The 21,979-nt window shown below is 39.8% G+C and overlaps 1 protein-coding gene across 2 annotated transcripts in view; it reads left to right on the top strand.

Moving 5' to 3' along the window:
- The window catches only part of bmpr1ba (bone morphogenetic protein receptor, type IBa), a 42,553-nt gene that overhangs the window by 2,674 nt on the left and 17,900 nt on the right, over nt 1–21,979 (top strand). Inside the window, exons 2-3 of one of the 2 annotated variants that reach the window (XM_086076290.1) lie at nt 5,929–6,026; nt 20,355–20,686. In XM_086076290.1, coding sequence (XP_085932416.1) covers nt 20,581–20,686 — 106 coding nt within the window. In that variant the 5' untranslated portion in view covers nt 5,929–6,026; nt 20,355–20,580. Of the gene's footprint in view, nt 1–5,928; nt 6,027–20,349; nt 20,687–21,979 lie in introns of both variants that reach the window. The other variant, XM_086076289.1, reaches the window with a different exon arrangement.

The raw sequence follows: 21,979 nt of genomic DNA, 5'->3' as shown, positions 1-21,979 counted from the left end.
GGCCACTCGATTATTTTTTTCATCTTATTTATCGATTAAAAAAAAATTATAATAATTGTGTGCTCTATGCAAAATGACTTTTATTAGCTAATTGAAAAAAATATAATTGCCATTAATTTAATTCAATTTTAAGGAAATTTGCTATATATATATTTTTTAATTATGTCATTGTTTTTTGGGGAAATTTTATGTATCACAAGTACTAATGGTATCAGCACTTGGTATCGGTGTCAGTCTAAAACAAAGTGGTATCGAACATCCCTAGTAGCAGATATCAGCTCCCTACCTACCTTACTAGGGGTGTAACAAAAAAACAATTCAATTCAGAAAATCAGTTCTGATTTGACGAACCGAGTCGTTACATTTAAAAATCGTTAATCGACATAATCAGCGATCAGGCGATGTCGACTCGTCTTTCACGTTAGTGTCGACGCCTGAAATCATGAACCGCAAGTATGGCCACGAGCTTCGACAATGTTGGTTTTAAGTGCGAGATGTTGATGATGGCTTACATGAGAAGAAAATGTGCTCATCTTGATTTCCATTTGGGCACCGACTTCCCTTGAGTCACAAATTCATATTGTGCTCATTCGAGTGTTTTAAAAAGTCATTTATCTGCTGTGATTAAATCTGAATAATGCAAATTAAATTTCATCCCAGCGATATTGACTTTGAAGCTTTTAAAATCAAATCTCAGGAGGGGGCTCTCTGTCACAATTAGCATTAAACAGGCTTCTGGGAGCTTTTGTGTGCCACTGTGTAATGTTTACTGGCTTGACATACGTTACGCAACATCACATCTTTTTGGTAGTTTCTTACTGTCTGTCCGCACACAGATGGACGGCCTATCACCAAGAGGCTTGTCGATTGCATCGTGCCAGCTTGCCTGGCAGATCTAATTAGGTGATATTCTGTTTATAGAAGCTGCTTCGAGCAGACGGCCAAGGCTGAATTAGCTTTGCCAGATCCCAAATGATGATGGCGAAGGCACAGACTGCCCGACAGATCCGTATAACCAAGAGCTTTATTACGTACAGGATATTAATGGAACTTCTTCTTCTTCTGTGAAAACATTGGGAATTGCTGACACCTAGAGGACAGTATAAGCAGTCATTTATAAATAAATACTTTATTTATGTCAAACTATTACATTTATTCCAATAAATGTACATTCCATTCTACATTCACAGCCCGGCTACACTAAACGGGTGCCATGTGCTTGGTTGTTTAAAATACAATATGACGCTGGGAGCGATGCTTTTATGAGCCATAACCCTTGAACCGTGTCCAGTCGGCTTCCTGTCACCAGAAAGAAAAAAGAACCCAATAAAATGTAGCTCAACATTGCAAGCGAGATGTTTCTATTAAATCTATATAGCCCACATTTATCTGTTTTGATATTTTTAAACTGGAGCGCTCTCCAGTACTTGGCTGCATTCAGAAGAGACACTTGTTGTCAGTTCAGTCGTGAGGAAGGAAGGAAGCTATTATTCTGGTCTGTCCACAAAGGCATAGAAAGAGGAGCTCGGATCACATTTATATCTATTTTTTGTTTTGTTTCGATTTTTCATTTTTTTTTTATGGCTATTGGAGGTTTATCAGCACTTTTTGAAGATTTTTTTGGAGTGAAGAAAAACTTTTTTCAAATTTGATTTCATATTTTTTTACTGGATTAAATGGAGGTTCTTCTGTAATCTGTATATAAATAAATATTATTTTTAATGATGTAAAATCAGTTTGAAATGATATTTTAATTTTATTGTAATTTTTGGTACACAGTATTTTCAGTTTAAATTATTTATATTAGCAGTTTGGGAAAAAAATGTGGTTCCCCTTTGTTTAGCTCATCTGTTACAGCTTTCATTCAACATATCACAAGATTAAGTTCCACAGATACAGTTGGGTCAAGAATGGACCAACCCAACTTTTTAGTTATTTAACCCATAAAGTTGGGTCAAATTAAATAAATAACCCACAAATCAAACAAATGTTGTGAGTTATTCATTTGACCCAACTTTTTGGGTTGGTTGAATAACCCAATTGAATTGGGTTGAAAAATAAAGAACTGACCCAACTTTTTTATTATTATTATTATTTTGGGATATTTAGCCCCAAAAGGTGGGTCAAATTAAATGAATAACCCACAAATAAACTCTTTTTGACATTGGGTTAGTTTATGGGTTATTCATATGACCCATCGTTTTTTTGACCCAATTGTTAAAAAAAAAAAAGCAGTAGTAAAACCCTTTCCTCAACTTCACGCCATTCAAAACTGTGACAGTACCAACGAGCGTCGACTCTTGTGATACATACTGTACATAAGTAAAAGATAAGGTCATGGCGCACATGGGAAAGCCAGGTTGTCGGAGACTCCACACACAAAGAACACTGAGCTCTCTAGCGTTGCCCCCGGGTTCAGGTTCTAGCTAATCAACGGTGCACACAGCCGTGACTGTTCAGTTCCAGGGCACTTGAGATGGATGGATGGAAGGGAGGTGCGGGGGCGATGGGGTCCAAGAGATGGGGGCGCACAAGGTTGGATGGTGGAGGTCATGGTATGATTCCGCTAGCATAATTGAGGCATGCATGTGCTCGGTTGATTCTGCATGTTGACGAACAAATTGTATCTGCGTTACGGCGTCGCTTAATAATGGCCAGTTAAGTGAGTTGTGTTTGGGTGGCTGTGTTGTTAACGACTGTCACATGTCTGCGGGGGAGGAGGGAGAGGAGGGAGAGGAGCACCTTGAATGCAATGTGGACACGAGAGGAGAAAATGCAAGTGTCAAGTATGGAAGGAGGGAAGGTAGAAATATAAATGGGAGTCGGCGCACACCTGCCGCCATTTAAAGTGCCTATACTATACTATAAATACATTTTGTTTGTCTAGCAGAAGCCTGAATGTTTTGTGGTAACATTGACTGCTATTTGGAACTGTTCATAATTCCCTCCACCTTGTCCAAGGCTCCAATTCCAACTGAAGGAAAAAACACCCCAGGCACGAAGTACCCCCCACCATTCTTCACTGTTAGGTATGGTGTTCTTTTGGTGATGAGCCGTAACGGACCATAACATAATCTCCCCCCAAAGAAATGTGGGCAAATGTGTTATGGGGGTTGAAGGAGTACGGTAATTAATATCATCATCATCATCAAGACTGATTAGTATTTATTTACTAAGATGTCAAATTAGAGTTATAGGCTTTTTTTTAATGAATTAATTTTCTTTCTCCAAAATACTAACATGTGGAGAGGTCAGTGGATCTGAAAGAACCTGCATTAAAGCACTTTGGTACTCAGTGACAGGTGGTATAAATACAAAGTATTAATTAATACAAGATTTGTAGAATAAAAGGTTGTTAAGCACTGCGTACATACCTAAAATAAACAAAACATGTGTAGGTATGGTTTTGCGGTTCATATTAAGTTGTTCATTAACTTTCGGCTTTCCATTTTCTCAGACAACAAAGGAGGCTCATTGGGTGGATTTTTTTTTATTTTTTAGTCTCTTTCTCCCCCTCCGGCTGTGACCGGCCTCATAAACGTCTCCAGACACAAGGGCTCTGTCCGCCATCTGACAATGATTAGGCTGCAGCCTCCCTCAATGCATGTCAAGCCCGCACACTCAATTGCACCGCAAGCGCACCTTTATAACGCGGTCAAACGAGCCACCCGGACATTTAAAAAAAAATAATTAAAAAAATCTTTTGGGGTGCAGGAAATGCCAATCAGAGGAGAGCTTATCGTTTTTGCAGTGTCGGGTGTCATTATTTTGGTTAAATAAGTTACAAGGTAAGTCAAGGTAAGGCAAATTAGCCACTTTGCACTCTGTATCTGTCTGACACTTTTTTAATGATCCCAAACCAGTTTACATATTCTTTGTTACTTTGTCTTCTTAATTAAGTGCTTAGTTGCTTGCAAGCTTTGGTAAGCTAAACAGTAAAGTTAACGTAGCTTACTTGTTTTTGTGGCTTTTATAATGACAGAATAATGTAGATTTAGATGCAGATTTTCAACTGTACTGTAAAAGCCAAGACGAGTCTTGCATAGTTTCAGGTAAGCAAGTCCCAAGTGCTGAAATATAATGGCAAGGCGACCCGAAATTGTTTGAAAGTCCAAATACGCTAACGCAGTAGTAAAATTATGATTACAGAACAAAACAAACCAATCGCATGAAAAAGGGTAAGCACGGCAGTACATGTCGGCACAGCCAGAATCCAACGACATCTTGCATTTATACGTGGTCCCTCCATTTTCTTTTGGATGTAATTATTAACACAATCAGACCAAAGGAAAGTAGCATGACGTCAGCGACGTGTCAAAGTTCATCAGTGAGTTGTGTTGGTGTGTTGCTAGTAAGGGGGGCGGACTCCACCGAGGACCCTTTTCTTGTTATCTCTCTTTCTATTATTCATAATCTTAAAAATGCTCCAGGGAAATATTGGATAACAGAAGTGTTGGAGAGTTGCTAGCGGCTAACCAGTCAAAGAGCTAACAAATATGGCACATTTTCTATTGCTCCATGGTTAATAGTCAACAACAGAGTGGGTGTGTTGTTGCTTTGTGGTTTGATATTTCTAAAATACGTTTTTTAAATAATACTCGATTAACATCCATCCATTTTCCTAACCACTTATCCTGTCACAAAATGTTATTTTATTTTTAATTGCAAACTCCCCCCTTTTTAGCCTGGTTAGCAAGCCACCCCGATAGCAACTCTTCGTCGACAACCACCTTGGAAAGCTGCATTCTAAAATACGACGAATACATAAATGTCTTTACACTTGCTTGCTTTGAGTGAAGTTGAAAAGAGTTGACATGAGAGCAGAATTCAAAGCGGCTGGCATCAATTTCAGCATTGTTTGCTTAAATATGCGGTGGGATCATTATTTATTAAAGAAAAAAAAAACACAGTTCCACATCACAGAACTCTTTGAATTAATCCGAAGTGCAGTGTTCCATACAGACCTGGTGATTACATTATATTTAATTGTCTCGAGCAGCCAAGTCATCTTTTCATCATGACTAATGAAGGTTTTACATTACAGCAACAATATGTTGTCATTTTACAATGTACTCCACATGAATAACTCCACTGTTACAGTACATCACTTCGGGGCAGACTAAAGTTCCACGTTGCCGTACTCATATTTTTCCAAAGAAATATCCAAAACTTTCAGTTGAGTTCAGCTTCTCTCTGTGTATTTAAAAAAAAAAAAAATATTCCGTGCCTGTGTAGCTTTTTGATTGAAGAGCGTGGTCTTAGAGGCAGTTTTTTTTTTTTTAACATCAGCAGTGGGTGGGCAGCATGTGTGTGGCTGAGAGTTGGCCACATGACTCATCGTCGACATGAATCCACATTCTGTTCACGCGTTCGCCTGTTGACAAACTGCACAAATTTGATCCCAAATGTTTTTTGTTTACCCAAACCCTCTATGGGAGTGTCTGTCTTACTGAAGCAGTGCAAAGTGAGCAGGGTGGGTGGTTTTTGGCCTTATTTGGCGGGTTGTGGTAAACATAGTTGGTGGGTGTGTTTGATTCAGTACATTAGAAGCAAAGCTAAAAATGAGAATTGAGTTGCAGCGATGACCTGTGATCGGCTGGAGTAAGTTCAGCTGAGATCAACTCGAGTCGATGAAGACAAGTACTAAATAGAAAATGGTTGGATGGATGACAGAGTTGCTTGCGTTGTACGCCCACCTGCAATCGGTGAAAATTAGACCACATGAAAACATTTTTAAAATAGTTCTATCCCTCCCACACGCTTTAAGTACATTTAAACTCATCAAAACATTCTCCCCAAAAAAGGTTTTATGGTGGCAGCAATATAACTGTGTAACAGTTATTTCCTGCCATGCTTATACAGTACCTCGTTTCACGTCCTTACCAGTCAACTTGGCTCTTCTTTATATTCATTTCCTCTTTGTTGCAGTTGCAGGCACCATCTTACCTGTCGGTGTTTTCGTTGGCAGCGAGGCGAGGAGAGGAATGACACTCTGTAGCAGCTGAGTGAAAGAAGGGATTTGGAAGGTAAGCCGCCTCGCTGATCCTTTTCGGAAGAGCCAAAGCATGAGGCGCACCGTCGGGCTCTCGCAGTGACAGGTCCGCTTTTGATACCTGACCAGTAGACGGCGAAACTTGACACCTCCTTTTCTTTTCTCTTCCGACATGCCTCAGATCAAATATAAAGCGCACTCAGACTATTTTTGCTCATTAATAATGACTAGACTTTGCCAGGAGGGGCAGGAATAATACCTTTTTTTAAATTTAAATTTAAATTTTATTTTTTCCACTTTTGTTAACAAGAGTATGAAAACCTAGATTTTTTTTTTTAGAAATACAGATTCAAAATGTTTGATTAATCGTGAGTTAACTATTGAAGTCATGTGATTAATTACAATAAAAAAATGTAATCGCCTGACGTGACTTAAAGATTATTAAAAATTCGAGGCGTCAGGCGATTACATTTTTTAATCGTAATTAATCGCACGGCTTTACTAGTTAACTCACAGTTAATCACAAATTTTATATCTGTTTTAAATGTACAATAAAAAAAAAACAGCTACTTGTTAACAGCAGTAGAGTTTTTTTTTTTAACTAATAGAAATACATTGAATGAATTTTTGACGTCTATAGCCGTCAATGGCAGTGAATAAATTAAGATCTATGAGACCTGGATCAACCTAAAAATGATTTAGTATTTTTGCAAAAAGGAACAAAAACTATACAACAAAAGCAGATTACACGGTGGGTTGTTCCAAGATAACTTTTCTAAGCGTCTATTTTATACATTGAGGCTCATGCATCTAATCACGGGTTATACGTTTAACATACTCTAGTCTAATCAGTTAGCAAGTTACATAACAATATACAATAGCCATTCTATAATTGTTTTTAACTTTATTTATGTTTTTGATTGCATTGTGCTTTATTCATTATTATTTATTTTTTATGTTTGTATGGCGCAGAATTGCCCGTATAGTTGATACATCTTAAATGATGGCAAAATTTTAAGCCCATGGACCACATGAATTCATTTCTATGGGATTTTTAGGAACAACTTGGAAGTCAACCTGACTAGATTATATTGGACTGCGGAGCCCCTTCCAAGTGCATATTTGTCATTCTTCATTTTCACACATGAATGTCACCTTTTATTTGTTTAAATAGAATCATTTTAATTGCTTTTTCCTCCCTTCTAGTAGCTTGATTTACAGGCAACTTGGCGATTTTAGCACCCTAAATATGAATTGACCTCTTTGTCCGACAGTGTGGGTTATAACAGATGCAGAAAAATGTCACTCAAAATACACACACACAGACTCACAAGAGTGTAAGAGTAGTTTATTAGGTGGCCATTAAAGCAAATGTTGTGCAAAATTAATCAAGTGTGAGTTAACTCTGTTTTCGCTCTAGACCTGCCCACCAGGTAGTGTTTGTTTTAATGTTTTCTTGCTATTTTAGCAGAGGTCAGAGTGGAACAGCTGACTGTCTGTTGACGAGGTGCAATAAAGTGTGCAGTTCTTGGCACACTAAACTGTCTCTGCATAAACAAAACATCACATGAAGTCACCGTTTTGACGTCAATACATCAAACACTGAACCATGAATATGACCCAGTGGGGAAAAGCTCTCAGGGTTGAACACAATCCTCTTCGGCTGGCCGTCGTGAATGGATGATTTTCTTATTATTTTATTATCTTGGCACTATAACAGAAAACAGTGTACATTTTTGCTTGCATGCTTTGAATGTTGAAGCACCGATCTTTTAATACTATTTTAGCATGGAGTTATAAATGAACAGTGTTCCTCCGCTTTTCACGGTTCGTCGACGGGTCAAAGAAATCTTTTTTTTTTTTTTTAACCCTATACTTAACCACTGTAATGCCCTTGTAAGTGGGAAAGGCGAGCCACAGTTGTCGATGCAATTATCAGCCATTACTTGAATGCAGGCAGAACCGTTAAATACTTAACTCACCTAGAAGCTGTTGCTGTCACAGCACTCCCGAACACTCACTCGCCACCCCAAATTTTGCCACACTCTTTGATTGAATAGTTCCAATATTTTATTAATTAATATACAGTATAAGCGTTATTCTCAGACTCATTGATTTTCAAAGTTGTACATGTGCTCCCTCTTTTGGTACGTGAAAGAGTCACTGAATTAATTGTGCAAACGGTGCATATTATTTGTTACAGTGGCCTAAACTTTTTTTTTAATGTAATAAATTTAATATTTGTTAAGTACAGTTCAGTTGCATTTAATATTTGAGAATTGTTATCTGCAATATATTTAATTGAATCAACATTTCAGTGGGATTTTTTTCCTATCACCCAATGGTTTGTAGTTTTTATTTTTTTTTCTCAATTATATTAAAAATACTTTTTAGGAGTAAAATCTCTTGGGCCTACATCGTTACTGTTTTTTTTATGCTGATCATGATGGTGGTATTTGCTATGTTGTTTTTTAGGTGATACTCGGTGTAAAGAGTTTGAGAATTACTGTTGAGATATAGAAAACACATGCAAGTGGACATTAAATTACGTTTGTCCCCAAGGGCTTGCCATATGAACACCTGCCCATCAAAGCGTCATGACAGCTTCTGTTGTGATCTCTTGTTGTCTTCCCAAACACGTACACACTTCTACACAGCTGTCTGTTGACTTGAGGGCTCCCGGCAGCCGTCAACAACAGCAGCAGAAAGTGCTTAGTGCTCTAAAAGCGGGAACGACAGGCTTTGTCCTAATCCCTGTTTGGGCCACGACACGAGCCTAAATAAAATACTGCAATGGGACACCTCTGTTTACCAGCACTGTGTGTGCAAAAAAAGAAGAAGAAGAAGAAAAAAAAGCCAAGTGGTCACTTGCGTTGATGTTGTTTGGTTCTCAGCTCAGCACGCATGAAACACATCATCGTGAAGTTTGCTTTTTCTTTGGCTTTTTTAAGTATCTCGAAATCTCAGTTCAGTGAGAATCCAAAGCGAACTCGCTTGTTGCGCTTTTTCATTCATTTTCATTCATTTAATACTTGAGCAAATATTTTATTATCAAAAAAATATATTTTACAAAAGCGAAGAAATGATACTTATACAATGTCAGCTAGTCAGTGTGCAGCTTGTATAGTTGTGTATATTAACAACACAACTTATTGTTGCCTCAAATTTATCTCAACACTCCAGTCATTTATGTCTTAGAGGCTGCTAACAAAAGTGAGAAAACCCCCCCCGAAGTGAAAATGTCCAAACTGAGCCCAAGGTGTCAGTATTTTGTATGGTCAACAATGGCTTCACAGGTTGCTACTAGAACAGGGTTTGAGAATAACTTCTTTTTTTTTTTAAATAGAAGCACAATGAACCCTAACCTGAAAATTTTTAAACATTTTGGGGGGCACACTTGAATCGACTTGTGTAAATGTTCACATTTGCACTATAAATGAGTTGACGTTTGGAGCAGGAGCTTGTCAGTATTGCAACAAGGAATATTCAAGATTATTATTATTTTTTAAAATCTACAAATGTACAAGTTGTGCAAGTAGATGAAAAACGTACTTGCATTGTCTCAAATCTCAAATTTTAGGGGCACAATGGCAAACATTTTTTTAGGGTTATACTCAATTTTGAGAGTATGACAATATTACTTCTTGCTTAAATCCTCGCATCTTTTGCCATCTTCCTTGTTGGCTACATGCTCCTGAAGGTCAACTCACATATGCACCCACATAGATGGTGCGACTTTAAGGGTATTAAGAGTGTTGATGGTTTTTTGGACGCTCCTTCAATACCTCAGACCACTGCGGGGGTCACTTGGCACTGACATCAAAGAGAAGAATTTCTTCCTGGGTGACAACTCGAGGTTATTCTGACCCAACACTGACAACTCTACTTTACATTGTAGTACTTGTATTAATTTCCTTTATTTATTTTTTTAACTTCTATTTCTGGTACCCTGGTTATCAATACTTTACACTCAACCATCGCAGGTGCACTTTGATGGCGAGGTCTCATGAGTCGTGTTGAGCTTTTGAAGCCTACTTTGGCCGAACTCGGAATTGCTCCTCTGCTTAAGAGTTTCGTGTGTATGAATCTTTAAATGTTCTATTCCCTACTCAACAATTCACGTACACGCCGAGCTGTGAGCTTTTTGTTACTTTCTTCCCACCACTACCACCACCCCGGGGAAGTGTTTTGTTTTGATGTCCTCCACCACCACATGCAGATGAATGGCCACATGGAGGGCCCCGGAGGAGTGGGGGTGGGGGTCATGGTGAGGAGGCGCTTTGGACATGTTAAAGGACACCTGTGGGGCTTTAGGGGGGCCTCTTCATGATGGACAGGGTTCCGCTTCAGGTGGCAGTAATTTCTCTTAAGCCGGCGGGGAGGGGAGGTGGGGGGGCAGTGTGGGTCTAATTGTGTGCGTGTACGTGTGTGTTTGTGTGCTTGAAACGATGTATTTGTATTCGATAGAATACAGCGAACGTCCGTTTATTGCAGAGGATGCATACCATAAACATGCGCAATAGGTGAAAATCAGTGATGTAAACCATATTAAAATATTTTTTACATTATTTTTAAACACCTATAACCTTATTAAAACACACTTTTCAACACAATATAGTCATATTTGAATGAAAAAAAAAAATCAAGCAAAAAATGTATAGAAAATACTGCACTTGTTGTAGTCTTTGTTTACATACACGCCTTTGAGAGGCGGGCCTGGTGGGAGGGCTTGTGACATTGTCTAGCCTTCGTGTACGTATCTGGGCGTGAGCTGTGGCCGACAGTGCTTATTGTTTTTAAGCGTTTTCCTGGCATTCAATACATGACTGAAAAGCGCATCTGTAATTGTGCTCTTTTCCGACATGTGAGGGAATTACTGTAAGTAAATATAATGTAAAAGCCCCCCCCCCCCCAATTTTTTAAATTTAAAATCTACCCATTGCTGAGTTTTTCCAACTGTACCTGATATACACACGCAATGAATGCAATTGGGTAAAGATGCAGTAATGTGTATGCATTAGGCAAACCCACACGCACACACGTCCACACGGCTCACATGTCACTGCTCTTCAGGGAGTAATGACAAGATTGAGTTACCCTGAATAAGTGCGTGCGCGCTGTCGTTGCTACCTTAACCAACTTAACTGACGTTGCCCTCACTGTTCCCCTGACCTTAATTACCTCAACCCCCCTTCCCCCCTCCACCTTCCGTAAAGAAACATTATATAGTAGTTGGTAGCACTGCACTGAAGCCCAGAAAAGAAAAGGACTTTATGCAGGATTATATGATATAGCAGCAGTTCAAAAAAAAAAAGGGGTAAATGTACCAAATTATTGTTTCATGTGATGAGAATTTTGGGGGGGAATTTTACAAGATTAATGGTGGAAATTGAGAATTTTCTAACTGCCAGATTTTGATCCAGAAATTCTGACAATTTTCAAATACAATCCTAATATTGTACAGTTAAAGGAACACGCCATTTCTTAAAAACTAACCAGCTAGCCTATGATTTTTATAGTACTTTTTACTGTGGTGGCGGTAAGCTACTTAAGTTGCCACAGCTGTTCTCGGGCAGGCTGATAGAAGCGTGGCTGCTAGTGTGCGCCACCTACGGCCCCTCCGACCACCATCAAACACTCGCACCTTCCATACACCAGTGTGAGTAGCACTGGAGGCAATGTGTGTGAAGTGCCTTGCCCAAGGACACAACAACACATGACTTGGGGGAGAGCAGGGATCAAACAGCAGACCTTCTGGTTACTGAACGACCGTCTCGACACCCTTAGCCAAGGCCGCCACGAGGATTCTAATGAACCAAGGCGGCCATTATTTCCGCACTAGATATGTGTCATAGCGACCAGGTGACGGGGTCTTGGCACTGCCCAGCGTATGTTGTTATTTTGATACTTTGCAGCAAAAACGAGATCATGGTGATGGAAAGGAACTTTTGATACCTTAACTATTTTGATATCTCAAATTATTAGTTGTTGTTTTTTTCATCAATGTCAGATACAAATGGCGGAGGGCCAAGTTTGGCCCTGCTCCAGGGCATGTTGCCGCTCGTACCTGTATACTGTAAAAACAATTAATTAAATAATTACGATATTAGTTCATATGAAAGACAGTAAGGCACTTCGCTTTATTAGTTAGACAACTGGTCAGATCGGTTTGTGAGATGCACACACGCAAACATACATAGTGGCATGTTTGTACGTGTCAGACCCGTGAGCTGGGGGTACGCGGGTCATCCCTGGGGAAGAAGGGTCAAAGTGTCACAGTATTATATTTCAGCTGCAGAAGGCTCCTCTGTTCCCTGCCGAAGAGACACTGTCTTCTTGTGTCTTCGTATAGACTTTAAGGAAGGAAGGAGAAATAGTAGATGGGTTTAGGAAATGAGCCGTCATGCTTACAGATTGCAGGGCGATAGAGATCTTAATGACACGTTAGGTTAATAACATACCGGTGCATACGTTTCAATTATGTACCTAATCATTTACATGCAGTTTGATGCTGCTTTTCTACATGGATCCGTGTGTGTGCGCGTGTGCGTGTGTGTGTCACAGTGGTCATCGGAGAAGCTTTTCCTGCATCCTTTCATAGTGGTCGCTCTATATTTGGGAGTTGGAGCGAAGCTAGCGACCCAGACGCTCACCCCACACCTGCCTTGTGTGTGTGTGCATGCCTGTGTGGAGACACACACACACACACACACAATGGCTTGTAAGCTTTTGTGTAGCCTGTGTAGCTACTTTTAAAGCAAGCAGGTCCCGTTACGTATGTTTGCCCATTAGTGACACAAAAACAGGCATAATAAGGTACGCTTTTGAAGTGAGCTTCACAAACTTGCTAGAGTTCCTTCTTGAGGAACTCTAAAGTTGTGTGAAGTAAAACATTTACTTTTCTGTGCGGATTCCATCCGTTCAAGAAACAAGTGGTCGTTTTACATGATTCATGTTCTAATAAGCAAAATGTTTTACTTCAAAGCTTTTGACTGGCAAACGGTTAGCCAGTTAATATCCAATCAACTTGAGTCCTCTCCTCCACTGTTATAATAGCGATTTTCATTGCAGCCCACTTGGGATGTTTTCCCAGCCACGTCTTCACAAGTCACCAAGCGATGCATCCTTAATTTAAGCTATAAGAGAACACCAATATTCCGTACTTTCTTGGATTTTGTTTATTTCAATTAAAAGAAGACTTCACAAGGACGTAAAAATGGACACGAATGCAAATTGAGAAACAATTGATTTGCTTTTCCTCTCTTTTCGCTCTTCTATTACACGGGCTACCCCTTCTCCCTCATTCCTTCACTCCCCCCTTTCGCCCCCTTGCCCCTCTGCCACCCCACTAATTGCCACTTGTTGGGAGCATCCCGGGAGCTCATTAATTGGTGAAGAGGAGACAGGTGGCGCCACAATGTTATGATGCTACTTGTTTGTGTGTGTGTGTGTGTGTGTGTGTGTGTGTGTGTGTGTGCATGTATGTGTGGTGCTCCCTGCTTGTTAGGGGTCCCGAGCCCCCTTCTCACTGCAATCTCTTTGTTTATGCAGTGCGAAAAGGGCCTGGCTGGGCCGTGAACTCCCCACGCTCTTATCCCACTGTGCCACTCACCCTTAGTGGACCCCGATGCATGCCCCCCCCCCCCCCCCCCCCATCCTTGCCAACCGCCCTTCCAACACCCTGTTTTGCTCCCATCTCCTCCCCCTTCCAAGCCTACTTTTGTCACATTCCTTCTCATAAGTAATTATTCACAATCTTGTCGATATGTCATTGGATTGCCATTAGGAGAATAGCCTCTCTATTGTTGGCTATGGCAACCCTTGATCCTTAATGTGAGTGGACCAGCCAGGACACAGCATGTTAGTGTGCAGTAGTTACACAAACTGTAATAATAATAATAATAATAATAATAATAATAATAATAATAACTACAGCTGTTTTACTCGTAGCACAATATTGTTTTTATTGTCCTTAGAGGGAGTCAAAAACAAATAAATAAACAAATAAGTGCATATGTTCGGATAGGTCTGGTGCCACTGAACATTTAGAGTGGTTGAAAGTAAAAAAATAAATAAATAAATGATTTAGTTATCACACTTATAAAGATTATCCACATTTTGTAAAAAATACCGTATGTGGGGTCAAAAAAATTTTACGCCAAGTGCTCGGTGGCGCTATTTTCAGGTTGTGGCTATAAACATGCATGTGATGTTTGGGAATTTTTGGAGCATGTATCGGGTAGTTATTACGCATTTTGTCTTTCATGGTAAAGGAAATATGAAACACAAAATATGATGCCTCGTCAATAGTTATAGCTAGCATACCAGCCAGGGGGGGGGCTGTTTTTTTTTTTTTCAAGATAAATTAACTCCATGACCAAGCTGGCTACTCAATTTATTTTATTACTCAATTTTCCCCTTTGAAATGAATTAAAATGCTACAGTGACATATTTTAGCAATAATACTTCTACTCCTAATGCAATATTGATAGTATATATTTTTATTTTCCTCTGATTACTTATTGTTAAAAAACACACACATTTAACTGGATGCGAGAATTTCTCTGAGTGTTCTGAACTTCCCACTCGCCAAGCACGTAACTGTTTCTGCAATTTTCAAGATCGATTCGTGGATTTCGACGCTGCCCTTTTAATCACGATTTTCAAGGCTTTTGTAAACAATTGCTGAGCTCAAATGCACTTTGGTGGAACACAAAAATAGAAAGTGGGTGGCCACAGCTTGTGCTCGCCTCCATTCTCTGCCAGGCTGTTAGGAAAAGTATGAATCAGAGAAGGAGGTGGCATTCACAGCGTTCCCACTCACTAAACTTCTTCTTCTGTCCTCTGTTGCTGTGTCAGATTGCTAACATTCCAGCCTTTTGGCCCCCAAACCTCTCGTTTCTTCACTTGAGGGGCCTCCATTCATTTGGCTTCTGTCTTGGGGGCCTAGGGGCGTGAAATACAATCTGTATAGTATATAAATGTCTTTGTGCAGAATTCTGCAACTTGATTGGACAACAAAGACCTTAAGTACAGTTTGGCTTATCATGTACGTTTCCGTCATGTGGACGTAATATGATCATCGTGTCATTGAAATCCTATAGAAAATATCGCCTTTGCCAATGACTTAAGGGCAGGAAGTGATGCATTGCAATTGAGGAAAACGTCAATATTTATGATATCACAATCTCACTGTTGAACTTGTGAGACCACCACTTGACCCCAACCCTCCCCATTTTGTTGGGCCTCGCCCAGACTCCACCTATCCATGTCAACGTTTTTATTGTGGGCTGTAAAGTGATCCGGTGAATGGTTTCACAATGACAAAAACAAGCAGTAAAAATAACAGTCACAGTCTATTATTAGGTCCTCATTAACTTAAATTGGTCTCACACCCACCTTGGTTTATTTGTGTGCATTTGTCGGTGTGTGCGTGTGTGTGTGCGTGTGTGGTGGTCATGGGGGAGACGTGAAATGCCATTTACAATTGCTATGACCGTTTGTATTATTGCATCAATGTTTTACTTATAAAAAATAGAAATGACTCTTAAGTTCATGATTGTTTTCAGTGATTTAATTTTTAACACTATATTTGTTTCAGGTTTAGGAAGAAAATATTTGTATGAATTCTTTTTTTTTTTAGAATTCTTTTTTTTAATCCATACCCATCTTGTTTTATGTTTTTATTTAATTGTTAAATATTTTGCTATATTTTCATTGTTTCTTTTCTTTTCTTAATCTTTTCCATAATAATAATGAATAATGTAATTTATTTTGATTATTTATTTTTTATTATAATTTTATATTGTATTAAATATTTATTTTTATGCATTTTTCTATCCCCCCCCCCCCAAGATTTCTAATTATGTAAAGTAAAAAAAAAGAAGAGAGATTGTCTACACATAAATCAGGCCTGCATCAGGCAACATTTGCTTACCCTAACAATAGTCTCCTTTTTGTTGTAGCGGCCCTTATTCTCATGAACAAAATGGATCTCCCTACTGTGACTAATCACTAAATTCAGAAAATTGTAGTTGTTGTTTGTTCACGTGTCTGATTGCGTTCAATGCTGCCCGGTTTTCCCAGTTTCCTGCAAAGTAGAAAACCAAGTGCTCCCACGTGTAATTTTAACAATGTGCTCATTTATCTTTCAACTTCTGACTCCTCTCTTCCAACTTTCGACTTTCATCCTGAGAACAAAATCCTCCACTGATGCCTCTGAGTGTTTTTCCTCTCTTTCAGAGTTGAAAGGTCAGTTAAGAACAAATCAGCAAAGGGTTCAAAGGTGAACCCAACCAACTTGCTATTTTTCTCTTTTTCATGCTTCTCGGTCACGGCTTCATCATCATCATCATCATCATCATCATCATCATGGCTGCTGACTTTATCCCTCATTTCCTCACTTCTCTCCCCAATTTCCTGTGTGGAGATTTGGTAGCGACCAAACAAAAAAGTTCCACTTGCCTTCAAAATGGCAAGACTGGACTAATTTTTTTTTGTTTAAACACAGTTACTTTCAACAGTAGACATAGAATGTCTAGAATTAATCCACAGTCCAAAGGGTTCATGGCATTCTCACCCAGGCACATGTAGTATATTATGAATATGAAATTGTTCCTCTTGACATTTATTCATGGGAGGAGCACTTTGCATGATAGACTTGAAGGAAACCACTAGACATAATCCCCGGTCTAAAAATTCAATGGCACGAGCGGACACGTGTGCAATGTACATGTCAGAATATGCGATCTGTATTTACAACAGTCCATTATCATAACCACCAGCTTCCACAGTAGAACGACAAACAGAATTTTCTCAGGGCTCCTTGAAACCACTAATTCTCGCCTCAATGACGACAAATAAGAGGAGTAACTGCATGCGACGAACCAGTAAGAAAAGATAATAAGAGAAGACGGCAAAGCCACGTTAACCGAAAGCTAACACGAAATGTAAAGCAGTCCAAACCGCATTAGAGTGGAGAATAACCGACTAGGAGCTAATTAATTGGTTAACAGCAAATTAGTTTTAATTTCTGTACAGTAAATGTTTAAAAATTACATTGCAATACATCTTGCTTTTCACCTTGGCTAAGACTATGTAACCCATTCAGAAATATTTCCATTATATTTTTTACAATTATGTTTATATTGCGATACATACCATTACCGTGATGTTCGAGTGTCGCTCTCGCTCTCCATTGAGGCGTAAAGGATTGCTATGTAAATTGTGTGGTGGGTCAGTGTGAATGGACAGCCTTAAAGCAGATTATGTTAAAGTGCTTTTTAGTAGAAAGCAGCGCTCCGGTGAATGGGTGCGGATTAGCAGATGTGCCGCTGTGACACCAGAGGTGTTCACCCCCTGCCTGAAAATCTTTTTACACAGTCTATAATGGGGATAAGGAAGCGGTCCCAATCCATTGACACCTGTGGAAATCCCCCAAAAATAATCAAATGCGGAAATGTGTATTTGTGGAGTATGAGTTCATCTTGCTGTATGTTACCAATTCGTTAATTTCCCACAGTAATCACAGCATTTTAAAGTTATTTAAAGTTGTGTTGTTGTTACCTCCAGCAACGGACGTCCATCAGCAGGTCGGCTCGCCATCAGGCGCGCCACATTTCCGTGTTTAAGTTTAAGCTCCGGTCTGCCGTCCGGCAGCAATGAATGTCCGTGCGGAAACACGAAATATGGGTTACGGGTCGTGCAAATATGTTATTTAAAATTACTGTACAAAATATTTTGATGGAAATCGACTTTAACGGGGAAATCCGACTTCAGTCGAAATTTGGGTTACATCGCCAGCGTAGAACGGAACTCATCCGTAGCTTAAGGACTCCCTGTACTCTTAGCATATCAGTTGTTGCTTTTTAGAGTTGTTAAAGTTGCTTTTTAACATTTAAGCCCATCTATTTACATTTTTAGAAAGACTCCAGTGCTTGATGGAAAAAAAGCAGTTTTTCTTCTTACTACATACATATTGTTAACATGCTAGCATTTTATCACATTGCTATCACGCTTCATGTTATCATACAGTTTCACAGTTACCACCGTCACCGCCATTTTTCATACAGAGTTGTCAGTCAATTCCAGATCTAGAAAGTCAAAACCCTGCCAGAGTTTGGCCTTAGCCACAGGTGCTTGATGGTTGAGTAAAAGCACCTGTGGCTAAAGCCAAACTCTGGCAGGGTTTTTATTTTCTGGACCTGGAATTGACATCTCTGTTTTCATGATATAACACAGCATGCACCCCCCCCCCTCCCCTTCTTTATTTTGGTGTGAAAAATGATTAGGGTGGGGAAAACCTTAAAAAAATAACATTTTAATTCTTTCAAATGTCAAAATGCATCTAATTTGACCCAAACAGTATGTAAGGATGAAAATATTTAGCGCCAACTAAGAAAGACACCTGCAGCGTTAGTTGCTAAATTTTCAAGTGTGAAGTTAGTGTGTTTGAGGGGGGGAGGGGGGGGGGGGGCTTCAGTCTCTAGTCTGCGCTCATTAAAGAAAGGCTGTGAAGCACGTACTTGATGACTTTGTTATCCCGAGGTCATTCCGCCTTGCTGCCCAGGACATGTCTGGACCTGATTCTCTTGACACTGCTCTGAGTTCACCAGAGACCAAACCAATTAATTAACACGGCTCACGATTGGCCAGACACTCTCAGTGGCTCGGGTCACCGTCATGGCCGACCCAAAACGTTACATGGGGGGGACGTCAACACCTTCGTTGTAGTTTTAGTTGAGGTCCAATTTTAATGTGGGAAAGGGCGCTTGGAAGAGCGAGCCTCTTGTATATTTATGCAGTGATTTTTCCTCTCATTGCGGAGAGCGCCCTTTTGTTCGCGGCTAATGAACAACGCTAACCGGTGTGAGAAAGGAAAAAAAGTGTTCGTTGGGGCGGCCGCTACAAACGAGAAAGATTAGCATGAAAACAAAGCTGCTTTGTCGCTTCTGTTTAGCGTCAAGGCAACAATCAGTTTGTTTGCTAAAAAAAAAGCTGCTTACTAACATTGTGTTATTTGTTTAACACAAATTGCTCCCCAGCCACCATAACGGCAACTAATAATCCACAGTTGAAATAGCCTGTAGTTTATGCCGCCACCTTGCACAGTAGAAAAAATCCGAACGATTGATCCATACAGTCCGAAAATTGTCCACGGCCATGTGTGCAATGTTTTTGTCATATGGTTATTCAATCACTCTTCTTGCCTGTAGTTCATGAAAACCACCACCTTGTACAATAGAAATCTGAATAATTAGAAATAAGCGATATGTGTCTATGTATAAACGTGTCTTATACTTAATTACTTGTTATTATAACCAGTGTTGTGCTCGTTACTAAAAAATAGTAAATAGTTACAATGACTAGTAAAAAAAAAAAGTAACTCAAGTACTCTGATGATTACTTAAACAAAAAACAAATGCGTTACTATTAAAAGTAACTATTTAGTAACAAAAAAAAAAGAACATACACTGTTCCTTTATGTTCAACTAAAGTAAAGTAATGAGCGTATCTCCATGTTGAAAAACTCATCCTTGACTCTTCATGACTGCCAAATCCGATACCCGCCCACAATGCGTCTTCTTCGTTCGTAAACAGGAAGTAGTACAGTACACAGCAGCCATCCATTCATTATTTTATTCTGAACCGCTTAGCCTCACGAGTGTCGCACAATTAAATTAATTAAATTCAATATATTTTTCAGTAACTTCACCACATTGTAACTGAAACTGATTTACTGAATTTAAAAAAGTAATGCGAATATTAGTTATTGTAAAAAAGTAACTAAGTTACAGTAACGCGTAACTAGTTACTGCCCAACACTGATTATAACAGTTTTTCATGATAACCACCATCTTCCACAATCAAAAGTCCATGGGCACACATTTGTGTCATATGATCACGTTGATTGCTCCCTTCACCAATTAGCAACACTACCTTGCACAATAGAAATAAACACAATGGGCACAGATTTAATTAGGATGACTCCTCTCACCAGTTCTTCACAATAACCACTACCTTGCACAATAGAAATACAACAAGCCGACTCAATAATTTACAGGAATCCAGGCCAAGTGTGTCACGGTTGGAATGGCCTAGTAGTGTGTGTGTACTGTACACGCCAAGTCAGCTCCTACTGTTTTCTATTATATACATACACCCTCCACCCCTCTTTTCCCCTTTTGCACTAAACCTGGTCTTTCTCCTGTCTGCTCCCTGCCCCCGTTTCTTTTCCTCCCACGGATCGCCCCCCCCCCCCCCCCCCCCCTCCACCGCCCCCCTCCATATGTGTCCCAGCCCTCCCTCCTTACTGGGCAAGTGAACTCGCTCTCTTTCTCTGTGTGTGCTACTGTCAGTTCAGGTTGGAGGACGAGCCACTAGACCTGCTGCTATTGCCGGTGCTGGAGGTGGTGGCGCGTTTGGCGTGGACTTTGTCACATCGCAGCAATACGGAAGCTCTGCTCTGACAACCCTCCTCACACCCCCCTCGTCCTCCACACTTGACAAGAGAGGAGAGAGGCAGTGCGTGAGGAGTGTCGAGCAAGCGTGGAGGGGGAGTAGAGCGGAGCGGCGGGCCCACTCTGACCATGCCAGTGTGGGGAGGAAGGCTGCTTCTCTGCCTGTGGAGCCACAGTTCTGCGCTGCTGCTACTGCTACTACTCGGGCTCGTCTCTTTGGACACGCCGGTGCATGGTAAGAGTCCATTCTACTGTTTCTTTTACATGCACTCACTTTTATTGTGTGAATGGCGAAGAACATTAACACATTGTTCTGCACCCCAAAAATGTTTTTTTCTTTTTGGTTTCACCAAATTTCGCCAATTTTTATATTGGATCAGGACATCTTGCAAACCGTTTTCCACAAGACCAAAGCTACTACTATTCAAATGATGGGGAAAAAAATCGCATTGAAATACATGGAGACATGTTCCAAATTAAAATCATCCTTCCATATTTCACAGCTTAATCAATCACTGATTCTAACCAACTTCAAACTTTTCAACCTGGTATCTTGGGAACTATATTTCACATTCTCCAAATTCACACATTTTTCCATATTTTCCATGACAAGATTGCCAAATCAACACAGACGTTTTGCACATTTCCATCTTCCAATTTCTCATGGTTCAGCACATTCAGAACATCTTGGCAACTATTAATCACATTCCCAAGAAAATTCACAAATCAAGACCTATTTGACATACTTACCTCTTTCCACATTTCTTGTCCAATTCACTCCTTTCCAACTGCAAGTCTCACATTCTACATTTTAACCATTCACTTAATTCCGTCACATATCAGTTCAGTGTCAGCCTTTCAGCATTCACATGCATTTTCTCCAGAAATCACATTCTCTTCAGCTTTTTTATGTCTTCTCGCCAGCCAAAGTATTTGTACTTGTCATTAATCATTATGTCCAACGATTTAATTCAAAGTGTGCCTATGTGTTGACAAACGCTGTCAAAGCGCATCAGCCACATTGCCTGTGACCATGTTTGGTATCTGCTGTGTGATTGGCGAGGTGTCACATGAATGGCTCTTGTATCTTTAGCGCTACTGTGCGCTGTGGTGTCATCACGGCGGTTTGTTAAGACTCCTGCGTTTATAGTCCCCAAATACGTGTAGCATCTCAAGGCACGTCCATGGTAGCATATGTTTCATTGGTATGATTGGTATGTGTGCCATTTCTGATTACGCTTGAAAACTATTTCAAGGACTCTTTGTCAAGGTAGTATAGACAAAGAAGAAGCTCAACAATTCTGGATCCTGAAAAAGGTAAAAATATCATGTCTATCTTAAATGTTCACAAGAGTTTTCTGACAATTTCCTTTGGCAGCTCAAATGGTTTTGGGTTTGCTGGGATGGGTGTAAAATCTGTTTCATAATTCTGTCCAAAAAGAATACAATCATACTTTTAGTGGATAAGGATGGATGTTTGACAAAATGTTGTTGATAGATTTCTTTGACCAAGGTCAAATGTCTGGCC

This window comes from Leptonotus elevatus, chromosome 5 (genome assembly GCF_054856555.1).
Source record: "Leptonotus elevatus isolate MCC_2025b chromosome 5, RoL_Lele_1.0, whole genome shotgun sequence".
Lineage (NCBI taxonomy): Eukaryota > Metazoa > Chordata > Actinopteri > Syngnathiformes > Syngnathidae > Leptonotus > Leptonotus elevatus.
The sequence above is the reverse complement of the archived record's forward strand: the minus strand, read 5'-3'. Positions and strand labels throughout refer to the sequence as shown.